Source organism: Pantherophis guttatus, chromosome 9 (assembly GCF_059756535.1).
Source record: "Pantherophis guttatus breed Tessera chromosome 9, ASM5975653v1, whole genome shotgun sequence".
Taxonomy (NCBI): Eukaryota; Metazoa; Chordata; class Lepidosauria; order Squamata; family Colubridae; genus Pantherophis; species Pantherophis guttatus.
The window spans coordinates 4,384,127-4,405,749 of record NC_142071.1 but is presented as its reverse complement, the minus strand read 5'-3'; the positions used below and the strand labels follow the sequence as shown (position 1 = coordinate 4,405,749).

The 21,623-nt window shown below is 42.9% G+C and overlaps 1 protein-coding gene across 4 annotated transcripts in view; it reads left to right on the top strand.

Moving 5' to 3' along the window:
- The first annotated feature begins 889 nt into the window (after positions 1-889).
- The window catches only part of ZMAT4 (zinc finger matrin-type 4), a 163,946-nt gene continuing 143,212 nt past the window's right edge, over positions 890-21,623 (top strand). For 2 of the 4 annotated variants that reach the window (XM_087875870.1, XM_087875871.1), the window contains exon 1: positions 890-1,359. In XM_087875870.1, the coding sequence (XP_087731996.1) occupies positions 1,312-1,359 (48 nt within the window). In that variant the 5' untranslated portion in view covers positions 890-1,311. The remainder of the gene's footprint in view (positions 1,360-21,623) is intronic. The other 2 variants (XM_087875872.1, XM_087875869.1) reach the window with 2 other exon arrangements.

Here is a 21,623-nt window from a genome sequence, read left to right as displayed (position 1 = left end):
GCTGCCCCTTTTATTTATTTATTTAACTATAGATTTAGAGAGGATGCCCGATTCTAAATGACACTGGACAGTTTACATCATCCAAAAAGAGAAATGGATGTTTTGCATCCGGGAAAGACTGGGTCAAACAGAATCCAATGGAAGCAAAGAACACGTTACAAGTTTCCCTTGCTTTACAAAAGAAACATCATCCAGCTGGAAATTTGTCCTGGAAATAAATGCGGAAATATTCAAATCTGAACCCGGGTGATGAGACCCCCCCAAAAACAAACAAACAAACAAATCGATGAATTCCTTTCTGCTCCTTTATCCCGATTTGTCCATTCAATTCTCGGTTGGCTTTTATTTGCACCGTTGGGCCACCATTGGGCGAGACCTTTTTGGTTTAGACAGGTTTCTAGTCCTTATCGCGGGGGAAACAACAAACCGATGAGGGGGGGGGGTGCTCATCCCACACCGAGCCACGCCTTAAGCCACGGTTTCCCATCGCACGGGGCACAACTCCAGCCGCCTGCCGTGTGCCCTGCGGAGATGGGGTGAGGTGTGGGGGGCTAGGAAGCTTAATTCATTCCAGCAGAGCATCTCATCTGCCAGGAAGGCAGGCAGGGAAGGCTGAAATGCTTGAGGCCGGGAGGGGGGGAAGAGGAGGAGGAGGAGGAGGAGGAGGAGAGGGTGGGGGCTAACTTCTCTTTCTCCCTCCCCCCAGGAATGCAGCTCCGGGGCCCTTGAACACCCCTTCCCTGCCTCGACCCTTCCCCACGATCCCAGGGAGCGCGCCAACTCCCTTCCCCGCAGCCAGCGATGCTGGCAAACGCCGCTCCATCCAACCTACAGGTGGCGGAGCTTCAGCTGGGTACCATTACCCAGACTTGGTGGGAGAAGCCGACAGAAGATGTTTTTCCAGGGCGACCCCTTCCTCCCTCCCCCTGCGGGCATCAAGCCAAGCTCCGCCTTGACCCCGGCTGCCTAGCTCCAGACCAGGGGGTTCCATCGTGAAAATGCTCTCCTCCTCCTCCTCCTCCTCCTCCTTCTCCATCGCGCTGCGGCCAAAGCGGGGTACCGCGCCGAGCCAGTCGGCCGAGCGAACCAATAGTAGCCGCGGAAGGCGGAGCCCGAGAGCCAGCAAATTAATCGCTCGATGCATTGCGAGCCCAGCCGGTCCGGGCATCGAAGCTAAGCGCTCTCATCACTGCAGCGGGCGAGGCGAGTGGGAGTCTCGGCCACCGCAGCTGGCGAGGGTTGCGGGCGGGGGGGGGGGGGACCACCCCCAGTCGCTGGGCCGCCGGAGCCTCTGCCTTGCCCCGAAGGGGGATGCCCTTTGGCGCTAAGGACTCGCCCGGCTCCGTGTTGCTTCTGCAGGTAGGAGAAAAAAAAAAGTTTGAGGATGCTGGGTGGGTGGTCGTGGTTTGCGGGATGGGGGGGGGAATGAGGAGGGGGGGCTGGGGGTAAATGAGAGGGCTGAACGCGTGTCGTCCATCCATCCATCCACCCGTCCGTCCTCAACCCGGGTTTGGGCTGTCCTCCGCGTGGGAAAAGCGAGATGCGCGTCTGGTACCCGGCTTACTCAGCGGGATGCTAACGTGCATGATCCGATGCGCCCCCAACTTTAGGGACCGGGAGCAGCGGGTGGCTGAACGATTGAGTAAGGCCTCCCTTCTGGGGGGAGAAAAACTCCCCGCGGGTTCCAGGGTTCTCCGTGGGAAAGGAGGCCTCCAAGCAAGGGAAGCGCTGGGTTCAAATCTTTCCCGGATTCCATCCATGCCTGGTGGGTGAGTAGAGAGGAGAAGTCGCTGTTAACCTGACATATTTCTAATGTGCGTGGCTCTTTTTTGGTGTGTGTGTTTGTGTGTGAGTGTGAGATCTGGTCCTGTAGCAGGCTAGTCCAGCGTGTGGTCCCTGGGGCTTAACATCTTGAGTAAATGCCTCTTACTAGATGGCGAGCCCAATTCTCCAGAGGGCAGAGGTGGCTCAGCTGAACTTTCTTTTCGGCAACTTGTAGGTGTGGATATGTAAGAGGGAGAGTAAAACAAGGTTTGCAATTCGGAGGATCGCCTGGAACCTCTGAGGATGCTGCTGCTACAGGAAAGAAAATTTGGACTGCCAGGACCTCATGCTGGGGGGATCCTCTTTTTGAGATTTCAATAGACAATGTTCTTCTGTTAGGTGCAACCAGTCCAATTATAAGGAGGTCTCCGCGCTTTCCTTCTTGCTGCTGAAGTCGCATCTTATGTACAAAAAGCTGTTTTTCCTTGCACCTTCCACTCCAGGCCCTACCACAATGTGAACCCGGTGCTCCTATTCTAAACAGCCCTTGAAGGGGTGGGGGGGATGACCAAATCTAATTGCACCCCCAAGGGTCTCGGCACTTCTGGAGCGCAGTTGAATCCATGTAATTCACAACACACTTCACAATAAGGTTTGCCCCGATTTGGCACTGGAAATGCACGCGAGCGTTCCAGAGCAGTAACCTGATGGATGGAAGAAATTCAACAGGTGATTTTTTAAAAAAAAAAAATAGTTATTTTTACTCCACACTTTTTTCTCCACGCCTGGAGAGGAAAAAAAAAATATCACAGGCATAACCCCTGCAAATGGGAAAGGAAGGGGGGTGGGGGGAAAGGAGGAAGAAAAGAAAGAAAGAAAGAGCCTTGGTAGTACAGTGGTCTAAGGCACCCTGTTATTAAGCTGGTTATTAAGACCAGCTGCCTGCAATTACTGCAGGTTCGAATCTCGCCAAGGCTCAAGGTTGACTCAGCCTTCCATCCTTTCTAAGGTAGGTAAATTGAGGACCCAGTTGTGGGGGCAATAAGCTGACTTTATATAAATATACAAAAGGATGAAGGCTATTGCTTAACGCATTGTAAGCCGCCCTGAGTCTCTGGAGAAGGGCGGCATATAAATCAAATTTAAAAAAAAAAAAAAAAAGCTGGCAATGCCACTGATGCCAGCGGTGAGAGCCGATGGTAGCCTGATGCCTGAGCTTAAGAGAGTGTCAACCAGCTGAAAATGGATTAAAAGCAAAGTCTCAGAGGTGGTTTCACACCTGGAGTATAAAAATAAGCCTGAGCCAAATCCGCACACCCGTTTATTGTATTAAATATATGCATTAAACATATGCAGCCAGATGATTCATCCAGAATCTCCTGGGCCAGTCCTTTAAATCGAGTATTATATTTATCATTTGTTAGAGTGATGTCCCCCCTTTTTTTTCCCTGGGGAATTGAGAGGCTTACTTGGAAGATCTCCCTTGACTGTATTTCCAGACGAAACAACCTTGTTGGGCCGAGAGAGAAGGAACAGTGCTGAATCCCAAGGGATTTTTAAAAGATGCGGAGAATGATAGGACCTGGAAGGAACCTTGGAGGACTTCTAGTCCAACCCCATGCCCAAAACAGGAGACAAGGACCCAGCTTTCCAACCATGCCTAGCCAAGTTCCATAACCACTACCTTGGAGGCTCTTTTATTTTATTTTATTTTTTTAGATTTATATCTGCCTTTCCTTCAGGAGCTCAGGGCCGTATATGTAACGAGCCAGATCCCCTTTCCCCAGCCTCTTCACCATAAGAGCCTTGGTGGTGCAGCAGACTAAAGCGCTGTTAAGTAGCACCAGCTGCCTGCAATTACTGCAAGTTCAAATCTCACCAGGCTCAAGGTTGACTCAGCCTTCCGTCCTTTCGAGGTAGGTAAAATGAGGACCCGGATTGCGGGGGCAATAAGCTGACTTTGTTTAAAAAAAGAACACCGCTTGGGAGGGGGGCGAAAGCCCTACTAAGCAGGTATATACAAAAGTATGAAGGCTATTGCTTAACGCATTGTAAGCTGCCCTGAGTCTCCGGAGAAGGGCAGCATATAAATCGAACCAGTAAATAAATTACGTTTTCACCTGGCTGTCAGACCGAGAGAGAGGAAGTGAAGCTGGGTCTCCCCATTCCTTCTCCAGCCTCTTCACATCTAATGCAGGTTGCTTCTCAACCTTGGCAATTTTAAGAGAGGTGGACTTCAACTCCCAGAATTCCCCAGCCAGGATCCTGGCTGGGGAATTCTGGGAGTTGAAGTCCACAGGTCTTAAAAGTGGCCAATATTGAAAAATACTGATCTAATGACACTTGGTGGCCTCTGTCTTGGGAGAGACCCTTCTATAATAACAGTTAACTCTCTCTCTTTTTTTTAATCGGAAGGTGCTATTTCTGCAGAGTAATAACCCTGCTGAGGTTCAGTTCACTTTTTGTTTCTCTTAAACACATCTCAGGGCCAAACTACTGATGTCAACAAGGAAATGTTGGGTTGCCTTGGAAGGACCCTCCAAGGGTATCAAACCTCAAAATCAAGGATAACGCGATACGATCCTTCCAAGTCGAGTTCTTTATTGTTTCATACCTATAGACAGAATCTTGCCAAATTGAGGACTCTACTATCTGCATCTAGAACAGGGGTCTCCAACCTTGGCAATTTTAAGACTTGTGGACTTCCACCTCCCAGAATTCCTCAGCCAGCTTAAACTTGCCAAGGTTGGAGACCCCTGTTCTAGATGCAGATAGTAGAGCTTTGCTTTGCTGGCTGAGGAACTCTGGGAGTTGAGGTCCACAAGTCTTAAAGTTGCCAAGGTTGGAGACCCCTGATCTAGAATATACTCAGTGAACAATTAGGGAGTGGCTGTTTTACACCCTCTTTTTCTCACACATGGCATCTGGGCTACGTTGCCTTTTTACTCCTCTGGAATGCACCCCTTCCTTCCTGGAAATAGAATAGAATTTTTATTGGCCAAGTGTGATTGGACACACAAGGAATTTGTCTTGGTGCATATGTGTACATAAAAGAAAAGATGCGTTCATCAAGAATCATAAGGTACAACACTTAATGATAGTCATAGGTTACAAATAAGCAACCAGGAAACAATATCAATATAAATCGTAAGGATACCAGCAACAAGGTTACAGTCATACAGTCATAAGTGGGAGGAGATGAGTGATGGGAACGATGAGAAGATTAATAGTAGTGCAGACTTAGTGAATAGTTTGACAGTGTTGAGGGAATTATTTGTTTAGCAGAGTGATGGCATTCGGGAAAAAACTGTCCTTGTGTCTAGTTGTTCTGGTGTGCAGTGCTCTATAGCGTCGTTTTGAGGGTAGGAGTTGAAACAGTTGATGTCCAGGATGCGAAGGGTCTGTAGATATTTTCCCAGCTCTCTTTTTGACCAGTAGACAGGTCCTCAATGGAAGGCAGGTTGGTAGCCATTGTTCTAATTCTCCTCAGAAGTCCGTGTCTGTCTTGTTGGGTTGCAGAAATCCATCTCCTCTTTGCATTTGACCGCAAAGACCATCATTCATTGGGATCCGGGGGTGTCAGACTTGTTTTCCAGATGGTAAAGAGCAAACAGCATCAGCACAATTCCTTTAATCAGGTGAAGGGAAGGACCCAGCAGAGGTAGCATTCGTACAATGCACAAAACTCCAGTGGGCCTTGTTTCCCTTAAGAGTTCTCCCAGGGTCGCGCAATCTCAATCTGTTGTGTCAGCAGACAGTTGGAAGGATCGTGTGAGCCCAGAAAATAGGTTAATTCACCCAGGGAAGTGTGTCGTCGTGTGAACAACTCTGGCAAAATAAATCATTTTTGTGAAAAAAGCTGAGGGTGATAAGGATGGAGGCATTGTTGGCAGGAACATGCAGGTTTTCTATTATCCATCTGTCATCCTTGCTCAGGCAAGCTTCTTCTGTTTTTCCAGTCTTACAGAAATCTGCCAAACCTATTTAACTAGAGGTGGCGGGAGCCGTAGATTCCCCACCACGAGTGTATCAGACCAGCCACCTTCCAAATACAACCCTGATCTGTGTCCAGCCGAATTCTTGTTTTCTTTTCTTTTTTTTTGTTTTGTTATTTTCTCACTTTTTCTTTTTTTCGGGGTAGGAACACTGATGGAATTAAGAATCGAAAAACAAAAAAGGTTTGCTTTACTGAGGGAAATGTTTCTGGGCAAAGAAACGGTGCAAAATGTGTCAACAGGCAGCCTTGCTAACCAGGAGTGGGCTTCAAAAATTTTAGCAAGGGGGGGGCTCTGCCTGGTTGCTAGGTGGGTATGGCCATGGTGGGTGTGGCCTAATCGGCCTCCTGCACCCCGGTCAGGAGGGAGGATGTTTTTGCCCTCTCCGGGCTCCGGAGGTTTTCCTCGAGCCTCCAGGAGGGTGAAAATGGCCTCCCCAGGCTCCGGAGGTTTTCCTCGAGCCTCTAGGAGGATGAAAATGGCCTCCCCAGGCTCTGGAGGTTTTCCTTGAGCCTCCAGGAGGGTGAAAATGGCCTCCCCAGGCTCCGGAGGTTTTCCTCGAGCCTCCAGGAGGGTGAAAATGGCCTCCCCAGGCTCCGGAGGTTTTCCTCGAGCCTCCAGGAGGGTGAAAATGGCCTCCCCAGGCTCTGGAGGTTTTCCTCGAGCCTCCAGGAGGGTGAAAATGGCCTCCCCAGGCTCCGGAGGCCCTCTGGAGGCCGGAAACAGCCTGTTTTTCGCCCTCCCTGAGCCTCTGCACATGCCCTGCCCTTACCTGCATCCAAAACGGGCCGCGTGGGGACTCCTGGGAGGGGCGGGGTGGTGTGAGCGGGGCCAGCCAGGAGTGGGATTTGGGGGTTCTCCGAACTGCACAGAATCTTAGCTAGAGGTTCGCCCGAACCCGTGCGAACCCCCAGCAGCCCATCCCTGCTGCTAACTAATTTTAAAAGTGCATGGATTTGGTCAGAAGCGATGGGTACCGTGTTTCCCTGAAAATAAGACCCTGTATTATATGTTTTCTTTTGAACCCTGAAATAAGCGCTTGGCCTTATTGCCATGCGCTCAAAAGCCCGATTGGGCTTATTATCGGGGGATGTCTTATTTTGGGGGAAACAGGGTATCTCAAGAGAAACTGGGCGGTGTGGTGAGGAGCATGAAGGATTTCGTTTAGAAAACCAGGCATTGGGCATTGTGTCACCCAGCATAACGGAATAGCCGGCTTCTCAAGCTGGAGACAGATCCCTCCTTAAGAGCATTTCCTGGCTTGCCAGAAACATGTGGTGGCTGTTTTGTGAAGGCTTTTGCTGCCAGCTGGCAAAGGTGTTTTGGGCTGATAGAGAATATGAGGAGAGGTGGCTGGAAAGAGAGTTGCAGGCAACAATTGGTGGTTGCAGAAAGAACTGGGAGGGAAAGAGCGAAGAGGAAAGAAAGAAAGAATGGAGAAATGGATTGCTTTCTCCTCTGTACACCTTCACCGCTCCCTCTTTCTTTCCTATGAGGATGGAAAGGACTGTGCATCTACAGATTAACAGAGTTGGAAGGGACCTTGTAGGTCATCTAGTCCAGCCCCCGTCCAAGCAGGAGACCCTACCCCATTTCTGACCGATGGCAGTCCAGTCTCTTCTTGAAAGCCTCCAGGGATGAAGCTCTCACAACTTCTGAAGGCAACTTTGTTCCATGGGTTGATTGTTCTCACTGTCAGAAAATTCCTTATTTCCAGGTTGAATCTCTCATTGTTCAGTTTCCATTCATTATTCCTTGTCTGGCCTTCGGGTGCTTTGGAGAATTAGCTTGACCCCCTTCCTCCTCTCTGGGGCAGCCCCTCAAATATTGGAAGATGCTCTCCTGTCTCCCCTGATCCTTCTCTTCACTAGACTAGCCATGCCCAGTTCCTGCAACCGTTCATCGTATGTTTCAGCCTCCAGTCCCCTCATCATCCTGGTTGCTCTTCTCTGCACTTTTTCTGGAGTCTCAACATCATTTTTTATAATATGGTGACCAAAACTGGATGCAGTATCTGTAGGTGAAGAGTAAATTGCAGCCAGAACTGAGGTTCACGAAAGAGGCATCTGCTCCTGTGTTAGTCAGAAAGTTGCTACACTGCAAGCGTGAATATGTCGGTGAACACATTAAATAACTCGGAGGGTAGGGCCAAGATCAGAAACTCATGTCTTCATTTTTTTGGGGGGGGGGCAGTATGTGTCTCTCCCCACCTCCACTGCTCTAGCACTCAAAAGCAAATTTTTGGGGTGTAATCCGCTCTCCTTTTTGCTCCTGGAATGACAGCTGAGACAAAACAGCTGATATTTTCTTTATCAGCTTTATTCAGTGGCCTTTATTCCTGATCCATGGATCCAGTTCCTTCCTTCCTTCCTTCCTTCCTTCCTTCCTTCCTTCCTTCCTTCCTTCCTTCCTTCCTTCCTTCCTTCCTTCTTTCCTCCCTCCCTCCCTCCCTCCCTCTTTCTCTCTCTCTCTCTCTCTCTCTCTCTCTCTTTCTTTCTTTCTTTCTTTCTTTCTTTCTTTTGTTCTGGAGTTCTTCCTTCCTTCCTTCCTTCCTTCCTTCCTTTCCCCCTCCCTCCCTCCCTCTCTTTTTCTTTCTTTCTTTCTTTCTTTCTTTCTTTCTTTCTTTCCTTCCTTCCTTCCTTCCTTCCTTCCTTCCTTCCTTCCTTCTCTTCCTCTCTCTCTCTCTCTCTCTCTCTCTCTCTCTCTCTCTTTCTTTCTTTCTTTCTGGATTTCTGTCTGTCTGGATTTCTTTCCTTCTGGATTTCTTTCGTTCTGGATTTCTTTTTTTCTGGATCGCTTTCTTTTTGGATTGCTTTCTTTCTGCATGGCTTTCTGAAGGATGTAAGGATTTCAGGATGGCTTTACATTTTATTTTAGAAATTCTAAAACAGTCTAAACGGGCGAGAAAGAGCGCCATCCTGAGATTAAGTTGAAAACCATTTAGCATAAATTGCACCAGCTCTTCTTCTCCGTGTTTCTGCCCATCGAAATGATAGGACTACGCTGGGAACCATATTAATACCTTCCCTCACAATGTTTGCAGAATGAGCTAATTGCTTTAACTTAATTGATAAACGAAGCAAGCCAAGCTCAGCAACCCTATTATGCAACTTAAGTAAAACAACATACAGCAATATAGATGATTTGTTTATTGTTAAATAATGACTGTGTTTTGAACTTCTTGTTCAGGGATTCCCTGGAGCAAAGCAAAAATTATGAGTGTGCCTTGTCCAGAGTTCGACAACATACTTAAGCTTTTACATATATAATGTAATATATATATATATGCATATAAAAGTATATGAAAATTAAGATTTATAACTGGAATAATGGAATCTAGGGAAAATATGTGGAAACTGATAAAAAAAAGAAATGGAAAATAGGGATATAAATAAAACTGCTGAATAATAAATACTTATGATTGGCATGAATGGAATATAGAGAAAATATCTGAAATTATATTACATTGTGAAAAGGGGTTAATGGGAGAATATTTGAATGCAATCATTTAGAGTTAGGTTTAGATTTTAGAAAAATGATTGATTTCCATTTAAAGGGTTTCAATTTGAAAAAAGTAAAGAGGGGAGTGGAAAAAGAAAAACTGATGAAGGTTAGAGATTAGGGCGAATGGCAATATTGTTTATATATTAGAAGAAACAGAAGGAAAATAAAAAGTCAGAGAGAAAGAATTTTATGTGAAATATATAAAATGGTGTTTGAGAAACTAAAAGCGGTACACATTTTTGACTCGGCCAATACTCTGTTCAGAAAAAATGCATTGTATGTGTGTTTGAAAAAAATAAAAAACTTTTATAAAAAAAACATACTTAAGCTTGAACGTAGATCTGAAAACACAGTGATCATCATTATCATCATCATCATCATCATTTATTAAACTTGGATGCCACCTGACTCTCATTGTCAGGGCGTTGATTAATCCCATTTTTGGCTCTGGGACAAATCACCCTGGTTAATTAGAGGATGGATCGTGGCTCCTCCTTGTTGCAATATTCTGAAAAGAAACGCGAAGAAAAGTTTCTAATAAAACTCATTTATTTGTTATAAAGAAAATAAAACATCTCACTAACTAAGAAAAGTAATTGCTACATTTTTGAAATAGCTTTTGCCGGCTATTTCTCAGCCGGACCTTTCTGGAAAGAGAACAAAGGAAAGAGTGTGAAGGAATGTGAAAGAATGCGGACATGCGTAGTAAAATACTGATAAGGAACTTGGCAAACTACAGTAAGTCTATTAGTCCAAAAATAATGAAGCTCAGCTGGGAAATAAAAAAACGCAGTGACACTCATCATCAACTCTGGGTGACTCAGAAACAAGGGCATTACAAAAAAACGACTAAAACATAAATAAGACAAAAGATGGCCAATGGAATGAAGTTAGGGGGTCTCACTGTCCTTTGCCAAAGGCCTGGGGGAAGAACCAGGTCTTCCTAGTTCTTCTGAACAATAGCAGAGTGGGGGTCATCCATATCACGGGGGAACCTTAGTCCGGAGGGCAGCCACTACTGGCAATAGCAATAGCAATAGTACTTAGACTTACCGTATTTTTCGGAGTATAAGACGCACCAGAGTATAAGACGCACCTTAGTTTTTGGGGAGGAAAATAAGAAAAAAACTGATCTGTGGGTGGATCGGCCTCCTGGAATACCCCCAATCAGTTGTTCCCAGAGGTGAATTTTAGCAACAGGTTCCTTGGTTGTGAGATCTGTGCCTTGCTTTTTTTTGCTTTTTTTTTCTGCCTCTGAAACTTCTGAAACTCCGTTTCAGAAAAAACCTTTTTTTTCTGCCTCTGAAAGCCTCCGAAACAGCTTCAGAAAAAAAGCATCTGAAGCTCTGTTTGGAGGTTTTTTTTCTGAAGCTCTGTTAGGAGGCTCTTTTTCTGAAGCTTTGTTTCTGATGTTTTTTTCAGCCTCTGAAACCTCTGTTTGAGAAGCTGGGCAGGGCTACATTCGAAGTATAAGACGCATCCAGATTTTCGCCCTCTTTTTCGGGGGAAAAAGGTGTGTCTTATACTCCCAAAAATATGGTATGTAAGGCTCTGATCAAGCGAAATTCTCACTGAGAGAGGCATTTACTCATATCTATGACTTTTTTTATACCATAAATTTTCACTGAAATGAGTCTTTATCACAACTTCTTTAAGTGTGCTTAGAAGATGAGGTGAGAATAAGGAATAATGGGTTGAGCTTCTGAGGGGAAATTTAGTGTCAAGGAATTGCCAAGCAGCTGTCCAGATGAAGTCGGAGACAACTGACACAAACTTGTTGTCTTTTAGATAAATATATTTAATATTCAAATTTACAGCAGTCTTTGTCATTATCTAGAAAAGGAAGAACATAAGATAGTCAGGAACATCATGAGGTAAATTAAATAGTATAACAGAACACACGCAAGAAAAAGGAGGGCAAAAGCAATAGCATTTAGACTTGTATACCGCTTCACAGTGCCTTACAGCCCTCCCTAAGCGGTTTACAGAGTCAGCCACTTGCCCCCAACAATCTGGGCCCTCATTTTACTCACCTCGGAAAGATGGAAGGCTGAGCCGACCTTGAGCCTGGTGAGATTTGAACTGCCAAATTGCAGGCAGCCGGCAGTCAGCAGAAGGAGCCTGCAGTACTGCACTCTAACCACTGCGCCACCATGGCTCCCTACTACCGAGAAGGCTGCTTTGGAGTCCTGCTGGATGATATTGTTTAATCAAAGGAACCCGAGGGTGTGCCCACCTTGTAAGAACAAATTGGCAGAGGAAATAGTGTGGGAGACAGGTGGTCCCTCCAGGTACCAGGCTCTCTATGTGTGGTGGAGTGTAGTCTGGATTCCCAGAAGAGAGGGAGTGAGTTCCAGAGGAGCAAAAGACAGCGAAGTTTAGCTAGTTTGGTTGGGAGAAAAGAGCGTTAAAATGCCTCCTCCTTAGTAATTTTCCGAGAATAGGTTTAATGGCGCAAGTCATTTGGCAAGATTTCTGTCTCTAGGTGAGGAACAATAAAGGAAACTGCTCAAGAGAAGATCAACATGTCTTCCTTGATTTTTGGAGCTTGATGCTATGACGGGTAGTACAGCTTTATAGGTAACAGCTAGCATCTTGAATTGCACTCAGAAGAAACCAATAACTAGTGCAGCTTGCAAAGCAGAGGTATTACACGGGCATGTTCCTTTACTAATAAAGGAGAATATTTAGCTCAGGGTTGAAATGAGGTACATTCTGAAGTTGGTTGTTTTCTTGCAGACATTTTATTACTGTTCTGCCCCAGCTACGGACCCCAAAGAACGCAGCACACACGAAGTCTGTACAAACCTTAGTTTACTAAATTAAACCAGTCTTTTTCAAACAAAGGCTGTTAATTAACTTTCTTAACAGCCTACAAGAATCCAAAGAATAAATAATCGTAATCTTACTATCGTTGGCAGAAAGCCCAGAAGCAATTTGCAGGGAACTGATAAGAGAACTAAGATCAGGACGCGAAGGAGAGAGAACGAAGTTGTTCCCTGCAAACTGCCTCGGTCGTCGTCCTTCCTTAAATAGGCTAAGGGAGTGGCCAATTAGCCCCAAGCCTTACTCTCGAGGAGACCTCCTTCTGAGGAGCCACTCCTGCCTTTTCGCAGCTCTGCGTGCTCGTGCATCGAGAAGAGGCTCCTCCTCTGCTTCCTCTTCACTTATGGGAGCTTCTGGAGGTGTTTGACCTCGGGGGGGGGGCGGAATGGGGGGCATGGCCAGGGTGGGTGTGGTCAGATTGACGTCATTCATGTTGGGGGCGCCTGAGGTGGCCTGAGTACTCTGCCAGTGAAAATGGGGTCCCGAGCTCCGTTTCTGGCTGCAACAGCCTCCTGCAGCCCTCTGCCAGCAAAAACAGAGCTCGGGAGGGCTTCCAGCGGCCCTTTCATGCCTCGTTTTCACTGGCAGAGGCAATCGCGGGCCAGTCCTTCACTGTTTCCAAGGCAGCCCCCGCCGAGCAGATCTAAGCACCCCGCGAGCCAGATAACCCTGCCTTATGGCAATGGTTCCAAGGGAAGAATATCTCTTTAGGGTTTGAAATTCATCTTGCTTTGTTTGAGCCAAACTCCAGAGGGGAGCATACAGTGCTGATTCTTGAAGATCTACGCCGATAATACAACAAAGCTTTTAAATGAAATGGACACTTTCAAAATCATCGAGGCGCCTGCTGGGTCAGACTAAAATATTCATTTAGCAGCCTCTCTCCCAGTTAGGTCTCCCAAAAGCAGGACTAGATTGCTCCCCTGTGATTGGCATTCAGAGGCATCCGACCAACGCAAGCAGTGCAATTTTCATCTTCCGTGATTGTATATACACAACAGAGACAATAATGCTAGGATTTATTGGCCGTTAATATCAGAACTGAGCTGTGCATTGTATGAGGCTGGATAATATATATTATTTTAGCTATGTCTAATAAGGGGAACTCCTTGCTTGAGGCTTAAGGCATGAAGTCATGGGTTTAGTAGATGGTTTATACCAGGGGTCTCCAACTTGCAACTTTAAGAATTCCCAGAATTCCTCATTCCTCAGCCAGCAAATTCTGGGAGTTGAAGTCCACAAGTCTTAAAGTTGCCAAGGTTGGAGACCCCTGGTTTATACACCTCCCAAAGACAATAACAAATAAATAATGTCTGAATCTGGACCGCAAGATGTATCCTATTCAGACGACTACCAGTAAGAGGCAGTCCTCGACTTACGAACACAACTGAGCCCAACATTTCTGCTGCTAAGCGAGACATCCGTCAAGTGAATTTTGCCCCATTTTATGACACTTTTTTTTGCCACCGTTGTTAAGTGAATCACTGAAGTTGTTAAGTTCATAGTACAGTTGTTAAGTGAATCAGGCCTCCCTCCCCATTGACTTTGCTTGTCAGACGAGGACAAAAAGTGAGGACATGACTCCAGGGCATTGCAACCGTCATAAATATCACTGATTTATATCCTTTTATTTGTGCCAATTTTTTTTTTCATGTGTCCATGTCTATGTCTATACCGTTACTTGTTTCCTTGTACTTGTTGACAAATAGATTGTTGCAATATTTTCAGGATCAGACTCAATAAAGATAATAGGAGTTAGAGCTTTAAATATATTTCTTTTTAATTATGATAGGCATTCTATATTCACTGAATATTCAAGGTAGAAGCAGTTAGAATGGTGAGGGTGGCTCCTTATATATACAAGGGGTGGAGCTAGGAATGGGAGTGGTAAGTTATGAATACATTAAAGTCCAAAGAATAAGTTAACCTCTGATGTTCCATATATACATTATTTACACATTGGAGAATAAGGCATTTACATCTGACAAATCCCCCTCTAAATGCCGGTTCGTTACACAACACCAATTACATTCTGATTCAGGACAATATAATACATATAATTTAGAAGTTAAATATTTGTGTTGTTTAGAAGGTAAGGGTTTTGTTAATATGTCAGCTAATTGTTCAGAAGTATCGCAATGTATTGCTTTAATGAATCCGTCTTGAGACAGTTGTCTCACATGCTTAAACTTTATATCAATATGCCTGGACCTTTGTCCAATTGCATCGGATCTGGATATTTCAATGGCCGCTTTATTGTCTTCATGCATAATAAATGGTAAAGTGGGTTTCTTCCAAACATCAGTGATCAGATCATTGAACCATACAAGGTTATTTGCAGCCTTGGACAAACAAACATATTCCGCTTCTGTAGTAGAAGTGGCTACTAGTTCTTGTTTACCGGTATACCAGTAAACTGGACAATCATTCAATAGAAAAACATAACCAGAAGTACTCTTTCTGCATGATGTATCACCAGCCCAATCTGCATCAGCATAACAAGTAATTTTTGGTTCTCTGTCATTATTGGGTTCCAACATTAAACAAAAATCTAATGTACCCTTCAGATATCTTAGAATTCTCTTGACAGCTTCCCAATGATACAAGGTTGGTTTACTAACATATCTTGACAGTAGATTGAGAGGTAATGCAATATCTGGCCTAGTCCAATTAGATATATAAAGGAGTGAACCTATAACTGATCTGTAAAATGTGTTGTCTTTAAACTCAGGGGAAGATTCATCAGTGTTTCTAAGAAAATCAGTTTGCATAGGGGTGTCACAGGTTTTGGCATTATTTAAGTTACATTTGTTTAGGAGTTCGATAATTTTATCTTTCTGTGTAAGTTTGAATCCCCTTTTAGTTTTGTTAATTTGCACACCAAGGTATTTATTCACTTTACCCAGAGATTTCAGTGAGAAGTGTTCATTTAACTTATTTACAAAGATTTCCCTGCTCTCTTTATGCTTTCCAATGTATAAAATATCGTCCACGTAAATTAATACAAATTCAATATGATCATTACTCTTTTTTACAAAGAAACAGTTATCAGCAGTGGTGGCGTTGAAATCCATGGTCTTAAGTACTTTTACCAAGCAATCGTACCATCTTTTGCCGGATTGCTTTAATCCGTACAGACTCTTATTTAATAACCAAATTTCGTTCTTATTAGTGTATTGACTGTGTGGTGCTCTTACATATATTTCCTTATCTAATTTTGCATGTAAGTATGCGGTCTGTATGTCATATTGGAATACGTCCAGATTGAGTGCAGATGCTACTACAAGGGCTGTTTTGACACTCTCTGTTCTCACTGTGGGTGAATATGTATCAGTATAGTCTTCTGGGTATTTTTGTGCATAGCCTTGTGCAACTAGTCTAGCCTTGTATAAGGTATTGCCTCCTTCTAAGTTCTTAATTTTATAAATCCACCTGGTACCTATAATTGTTTTATCCTTAGGTGCGATCGCAGGTGTGAATACATTTAATCCTTGTAAACTTTCCATCTCTTTTTCCATAGCTAGTTCCCATTTTTCTCTTTCTTCATGTGGAAGTTTCAATACTTCTTCATATGTATTAGGTGTTATTTGTTCTCCATTCATATGCATTATGTAGTCTTTGTATTTATTTGGTATTTGGTTTCTATTGTTTCTAATAGTTCTTTCAGGCTTGCTATGGTTATCATGCAAATATCTAGCTTCCTTCTTTGTTAATGTGTCTGTCTTTATTTTATGCTGACTATTAGTCCAAGTTTTGATTTTGTTCTTACTTTTGTTAATATTTTGATTTTCTGTTGTTCCTTCCTCGCAAGATATCGTATCTTTACATTTATTAGGAAATATTTCATTAAGGTGCAATTTTGACCAATTGGCCTGTTCATGGAACACAGCTGTTCTGGATACTATAAATTTGTTATTACTATCAATAAATCTGTACCCTTTGGTTCCAGTTTCGTATCCCATGAATCTTAATCTCCTGGATACGTTTTCTCCCTTTCTCCTCAATTGTTTAGGTATGTGTACGTCTGCAGTGACTCCAAATATGTGCATGTGTGATAATTTGGGTTTTCTATTGTACATCACCTCATATGGTGTCTTATTCACAATACTGGACCAGGTTCTATTTTGAGTGTAATTTGAATAATGTAATGCCTCTGACCAAAATTGTTTGCCTAAACCAGCATCCTCTAATGTGCACCTAATCATGGTTTGTAGTGTGGAATTTTTCCTCTCTGCAACTCCATTTTGAAATGCAGAAAAAGGATTGGACGTGAAATGTAACATTCCTCTATCCTTTAACCATTGGGAGAATTCTTTAGACATGAACTCACATCCCCTATCTGTCATAATTTGCTTTATTCTGATATTATGTTGTGTTTCTATACGTTTGTAGAATTCCTTAAATTTCTGAAATGTTTCATCCTTGTGCTTTAATGTGTAAACAAAACCATATCGGCTGTAGTCATCCACTATTGTTAGGAAGTAACGTTTTCTATAGGTAATTGAGGGACTTAATGGACCAACTAAGTCCATATGTACCAAATCAAAAATATTGTTAGTTGATCTGTTAGATTTTTTTGGTCTGGGACTGGTTTTTAGTTTGGTGGATTTACATACTGAGCATTCCAAATAATTTTCACAATTTTTTATTTTGACACCTTCTGCGTGTTCAGTCATTTTTTGTACTACAGGAAAGCTTGCATGTCCTAACTTCCTGTGTAAGATGTGAGCACACTCATCATGAATTGGTTTACCTATTTTTGGTTTCTTTTCCTTGTATGTATTTTTGTGATCATGAGTTATTCTACACTCATCATTGTCACTGTTACTGACATTTTCATCATCTGCTTCAATACAATCTTCCATATTTGAATCAATGTTATGTAAACATCTTTCTTTAGTTATCAGATAGGGTAGACCTCCTTTTATCATTACAGTACCTACATTTGTTTTGTTCTTTTCTATAGTTGCTTTCCCTTTTGAGAAAACTATATTGATATCAGATTCTCTGCTTAATTTTATGGCACTTAGTATGTTGTGAGGTATTTCTGGGATTAATAATACCCCCTCTATTTTCCCTAGACCAGGCAAGGTCACATTTCCTTTGCCTAGTACTTGAACCTTTTCTTGATTAGCTACCTTTATCACAAACTTATCTTCTATAAATGAAGATAATATACTTTTGTTGTTGGTGGTGTGATTTGTTGCACCAGAATCAATAAGCCAATTGTTATTCTCATCCTGCTGTGTTCTGGTGCTGTCTTGTTTATTTAGCCCATTCAGTGACCCAGATTTCCTCTCTTTTGAATTTTCTCTACCCCCTCTACCTTCTTTGTAATTTGGTGGACTTCTATATTTGTGTCTATCTGTGGAAGATTGTCTGTAATTATATTTGCTCCTATATTCTGGCCTATGTCTCTCTCTTGAGACTTTGGGACAGTCTCTTCTACTATGTTCCCTGGATCCACAATTGTAGCATCTAAAGGCCTCATTATGTTTATCTTGAAAGACTACTTTCCTAAAAGGTTTGTGGTCTGTTTGGTTACTGGATCGATTTTTTCTTGAATTGTCTTCTGCTATCAATTTGTTAGATAGACTTTCTATGGATAAATATCCCAAATTAATGGTATCTAAGTGTGACATAAAGCTATCCCATGATGGATCAAGTGAATTGATAATAACACTTTTCATTGTTTGATCTGAAATCACTTCCCCCCTCAATTGTAGCTCAGCTCTTATTTTGTTTAGATTTATCAAATGCTCACTTATAGAAACCCCTGGTTTTACTCTAGAGGAAAAGAAATCCTTAGACATTCTTGTGGTTGTAGCTACGCTATCGCTGTGAAATAGATTAAACATGCATTGAATTATTTCTGATACAGTTAGGTTTGGTTTGATGCTATGATACATTGCAGGAGACACGCTAGATATTATTATGAAAAATGCTCTATGATGTAAACAATCTATTTTTAAAGTCCAAGGTCTTCTTGGAGGGCTAGTTATAAAGAATAGTAAATTTTCTTTCATGAAAATAACCTGAAGCTGTTGATACCACTCTTGTAAATTAATGCCATCAATTCTAAGTTTTGGGAAGTCACTGGGTAAGTTACCTACATTATTCTGTCCATTACTTACAACCTGGGGCAGTCCGTGATCTCTCAAGTGCAGGAAATTACAGAACGGCATTGGGATGCTTGCAATGAGTCTGCGCGGTTCTCTGGCCAGTTCAAGTCCTTCTGGGTCGTCTACGTAGTTTCGCACATGCGCGTTGCTCATTTCTTCTTTGGTGGCGTCGTGGAAGGTTCTCTCCCTTTCAGCTCTCTCGATCCGCTCCTCCTCAGATGAGTCGGTCTCTGGCTCGGTTTTTGGGGTTCTGGTGGTGGCGACGGTTCTTTTCTTCTTTTTGTGTGCGTTGGTATTCGATCTTGTCTGTGGTGTAGGGCGAAATCGGCATGGCTCTCTGGGCTCAGGCGTCGTCGCTTTCGAAGTCAGGATGGGAGCGTGCAGGTCTTGAGTCGCCGGTTTGATTTCTTGCTTCTTCGTAGATGTCTTGGTAATTTTCAGTCTTGGCCCAAAAGCAGCAAAAAGTGTTTTCATTGCTGATTTTACTTGAGATTTTGTTAAATCGTCTTCACTTTCTGATTTTGGATCATCTGAAGAGTTTGAGACTTCTTTCTCACTTTCTTCGTCTGATAGTGTTTTTCGCGCCAGAAATTTTGAACTGAGCGTTTTGATTGGCTCTGCTCCATTCTCTTTTGAAGTTCGTTGAAACCAAGATGGCTGCCATTCAAAATTTCGCGCGGGATCACATCTTTTCTTTTTAACAACTATTTTCTCAGTAGTCATCTCACTTACGGTTTTTTGATCTTTGGGTTTTTCTTTAATGACGTTTTTCTCTCTCGCTGCTCCGCTGTTCTTCAGCATCTCCTGGAGGTCCGCGATGAGACTTTCATCATTCTTTTGGCTTTTTAGTATCTTTAATATCTCTGACCTGAGTTCGTTATTTTCTATTTCGATTTCTTTCTGGTCATTATTTTCACTCATTAGTTCTTCTTCTTCAGTGGTGTATTCTTCGGATTCTCTCGAAATCGCATTGGTGGATTCGTTGATCATCTCTTGATCAGTTTCTATTTCTTTGCTGTAGGCCCTGGTGTTGGGCCTATCTTTCTTGGACATTTTTAATTACTTATTGAGTCAATTAACCATCCTCTGCTACCAGATTGTTGCAATATTTTCAGGATCAGACTCAATAAAGATAATAGGAGTTAGAGCTTTAAATATATTTCTTTTTAATTATGATAGGCATTCTATATTCACTGAATATTCAAGGTAGAAGCAGTTAGAATGGTGAGGGTGGCTCCTTATATATACAAGGGGTGGAGCTAGGAATGGGAGTGGTAAGTTATGAATACATTAAAGTCCAAAGAATAAGTTAACCTCTGATGTTCCATATATACATTATTTACACATTGGAGAATAAGGCATTTACATCTGACATAAATAAATAATAAATAAATAAGTCCCCCTCTGGTTGAGTGACTTCCCCGGAGTTGCCCACTGCTGCTAAGAGAATGAGCATCCTCCATTAATCAGTTCCTGACACTTTGCAATTGCCTTCTTCCAAACCCATCATCCCCCTCTTCTCCTCCTTCTGGGTTTCTTTTCGCTTGGTTCCTTAAGACAAAATGGCCCTGTCCTCAGTCCATCTTCTGCCTGCGATGCTCATCTACAAGCATCGAGAGATGATGGCAATTGTTATTTTGGCAGATCGATGCATCCCCCATACCTGTCGTGGCGCATATGGTGCACGGATTATATTCCAAAGAAAATTGCATCATATACAAACGAAGGGGAATGAATACCATTAAGACTCGCTGCTTTGCCAGAGGACACATATCCCTGTACGGTGAACGCATCCAATATGCTCCTCATCCTTCCCCATCCTTTGGGAAGGCTTTCAGCCCCCCAAAAGTCTGCTCAGTCAAAAAAAAAAAAGACAGCAGAACGAATGCACCAGCAGTGCTAGCCATATGCTCACATGTTTGGATATCCCGTTCTGCTTTTTGTTTTCGCCCGTTCGGCTACTTGGAGATGCTTTAAGGTAGACTGCTGCTGTCCGAAGCTGCTTGTTTGCTCTCCTGGCTGAAACAGAATCCCTGAAACTCCTGAAATGTGCAGAAATGAGCAGATTAATGCTTGCTATAAAGGAGAAAGAACAAACTGAATATTACATGACATGGGAGCTATTTTCTGGATGGTTGGAGAATAAAAACAGAAGGGAGAAATAAATGGAGATCAGTGTCGTAAAGAACATATGTTAAGATAGAGATGTAAACAGGATGATGATGATGATTAATATGATTGTTAAGATTAATATAATATTATATTTTCAAGCAGAAGATGTGTTAAGAGGGAGAAATGAATAGAGTTATACTGATGATTATTATTGTAAAATTAGAGCATTATTATCAATGTAATGAACACTGTAAATTTGGACTGTAATAGCACAGAGACATTTGTACCCAGACAACGGTTTAATGGAAGATGACATGTTCAAGTTAAAAAATTAAAAAGCTTATTTTTTTAAAAAAAGAATTCCTGAAACTCTTTCCTTAAAGACCTAAGGGAGGTCCTGTCCTTCTCAGACCCAAAGAATCAAGAACAACGCGTGAAGTTGCTTTTGGCTAGTTTATTGTTATTCACCTAGTTAGAAATCTTTTTTTAAAAAAAATTTGATTTATATGCCGCCCTTCTCCGGAGACTCAGGGCAGCTTACAATGTGCTTAGCAATAGCCTTCATAATTTTGTATATTTTATACAAAGTCAGCTTATTGCCCCCACAAACTGGGTCCTCATTTAACCTACCTTAGAAAGGATGGAAGGCTGAGTCAACCTTGAGCCTGGTGAGATTCGAACTTACAGTAATTGCAGACACCTGGTGTTAATCACAATGCTATTAGTCTTCTGAGCCACCAGGCCCCTTGCTAGACTAGAGCAACTAATTCCAAGTGTGATTTTTACCAAGAAAATATATAGTGGTACTAATATTTGCTGTACAATCATCTTTGTATTCAGGATATATTCCTCCTGGATGATTATGGCACCATCCAGCATTGCATAAAAAAATATGGTCTGTCCAATATTAATATTCATTCTGGTCACAGCGCTATCTTTCTCTCAAAAGATGATCCAATGGGCCACAGGATTTTCTTAAAATTCTTGGACTCCGCACCAGTGATGGGATTCAAATTTTTTTTACTACCAGTTCTATGGGCATGGCTTGGTGGGCGTGGCTTGGTGGATATGGCAGGGGATGGATACTGTAAAATCTCCATTCCCACCCCACTCCAGGGGAAGGATACTGTAAAATCTCCATTCCCACCCCACTTCAGGGAAAGGATACTGTAAAATTGTGATTAACACCAGCTGTCTGCAATTACTGTAAGTTAGAATCTAATCAGGCTCAAGGTTGACTCAGCCTTCCATCCTTTCTAAGGTAGGTAAATTGAGGACCCAGTTTGTGGGGGCAATAAGC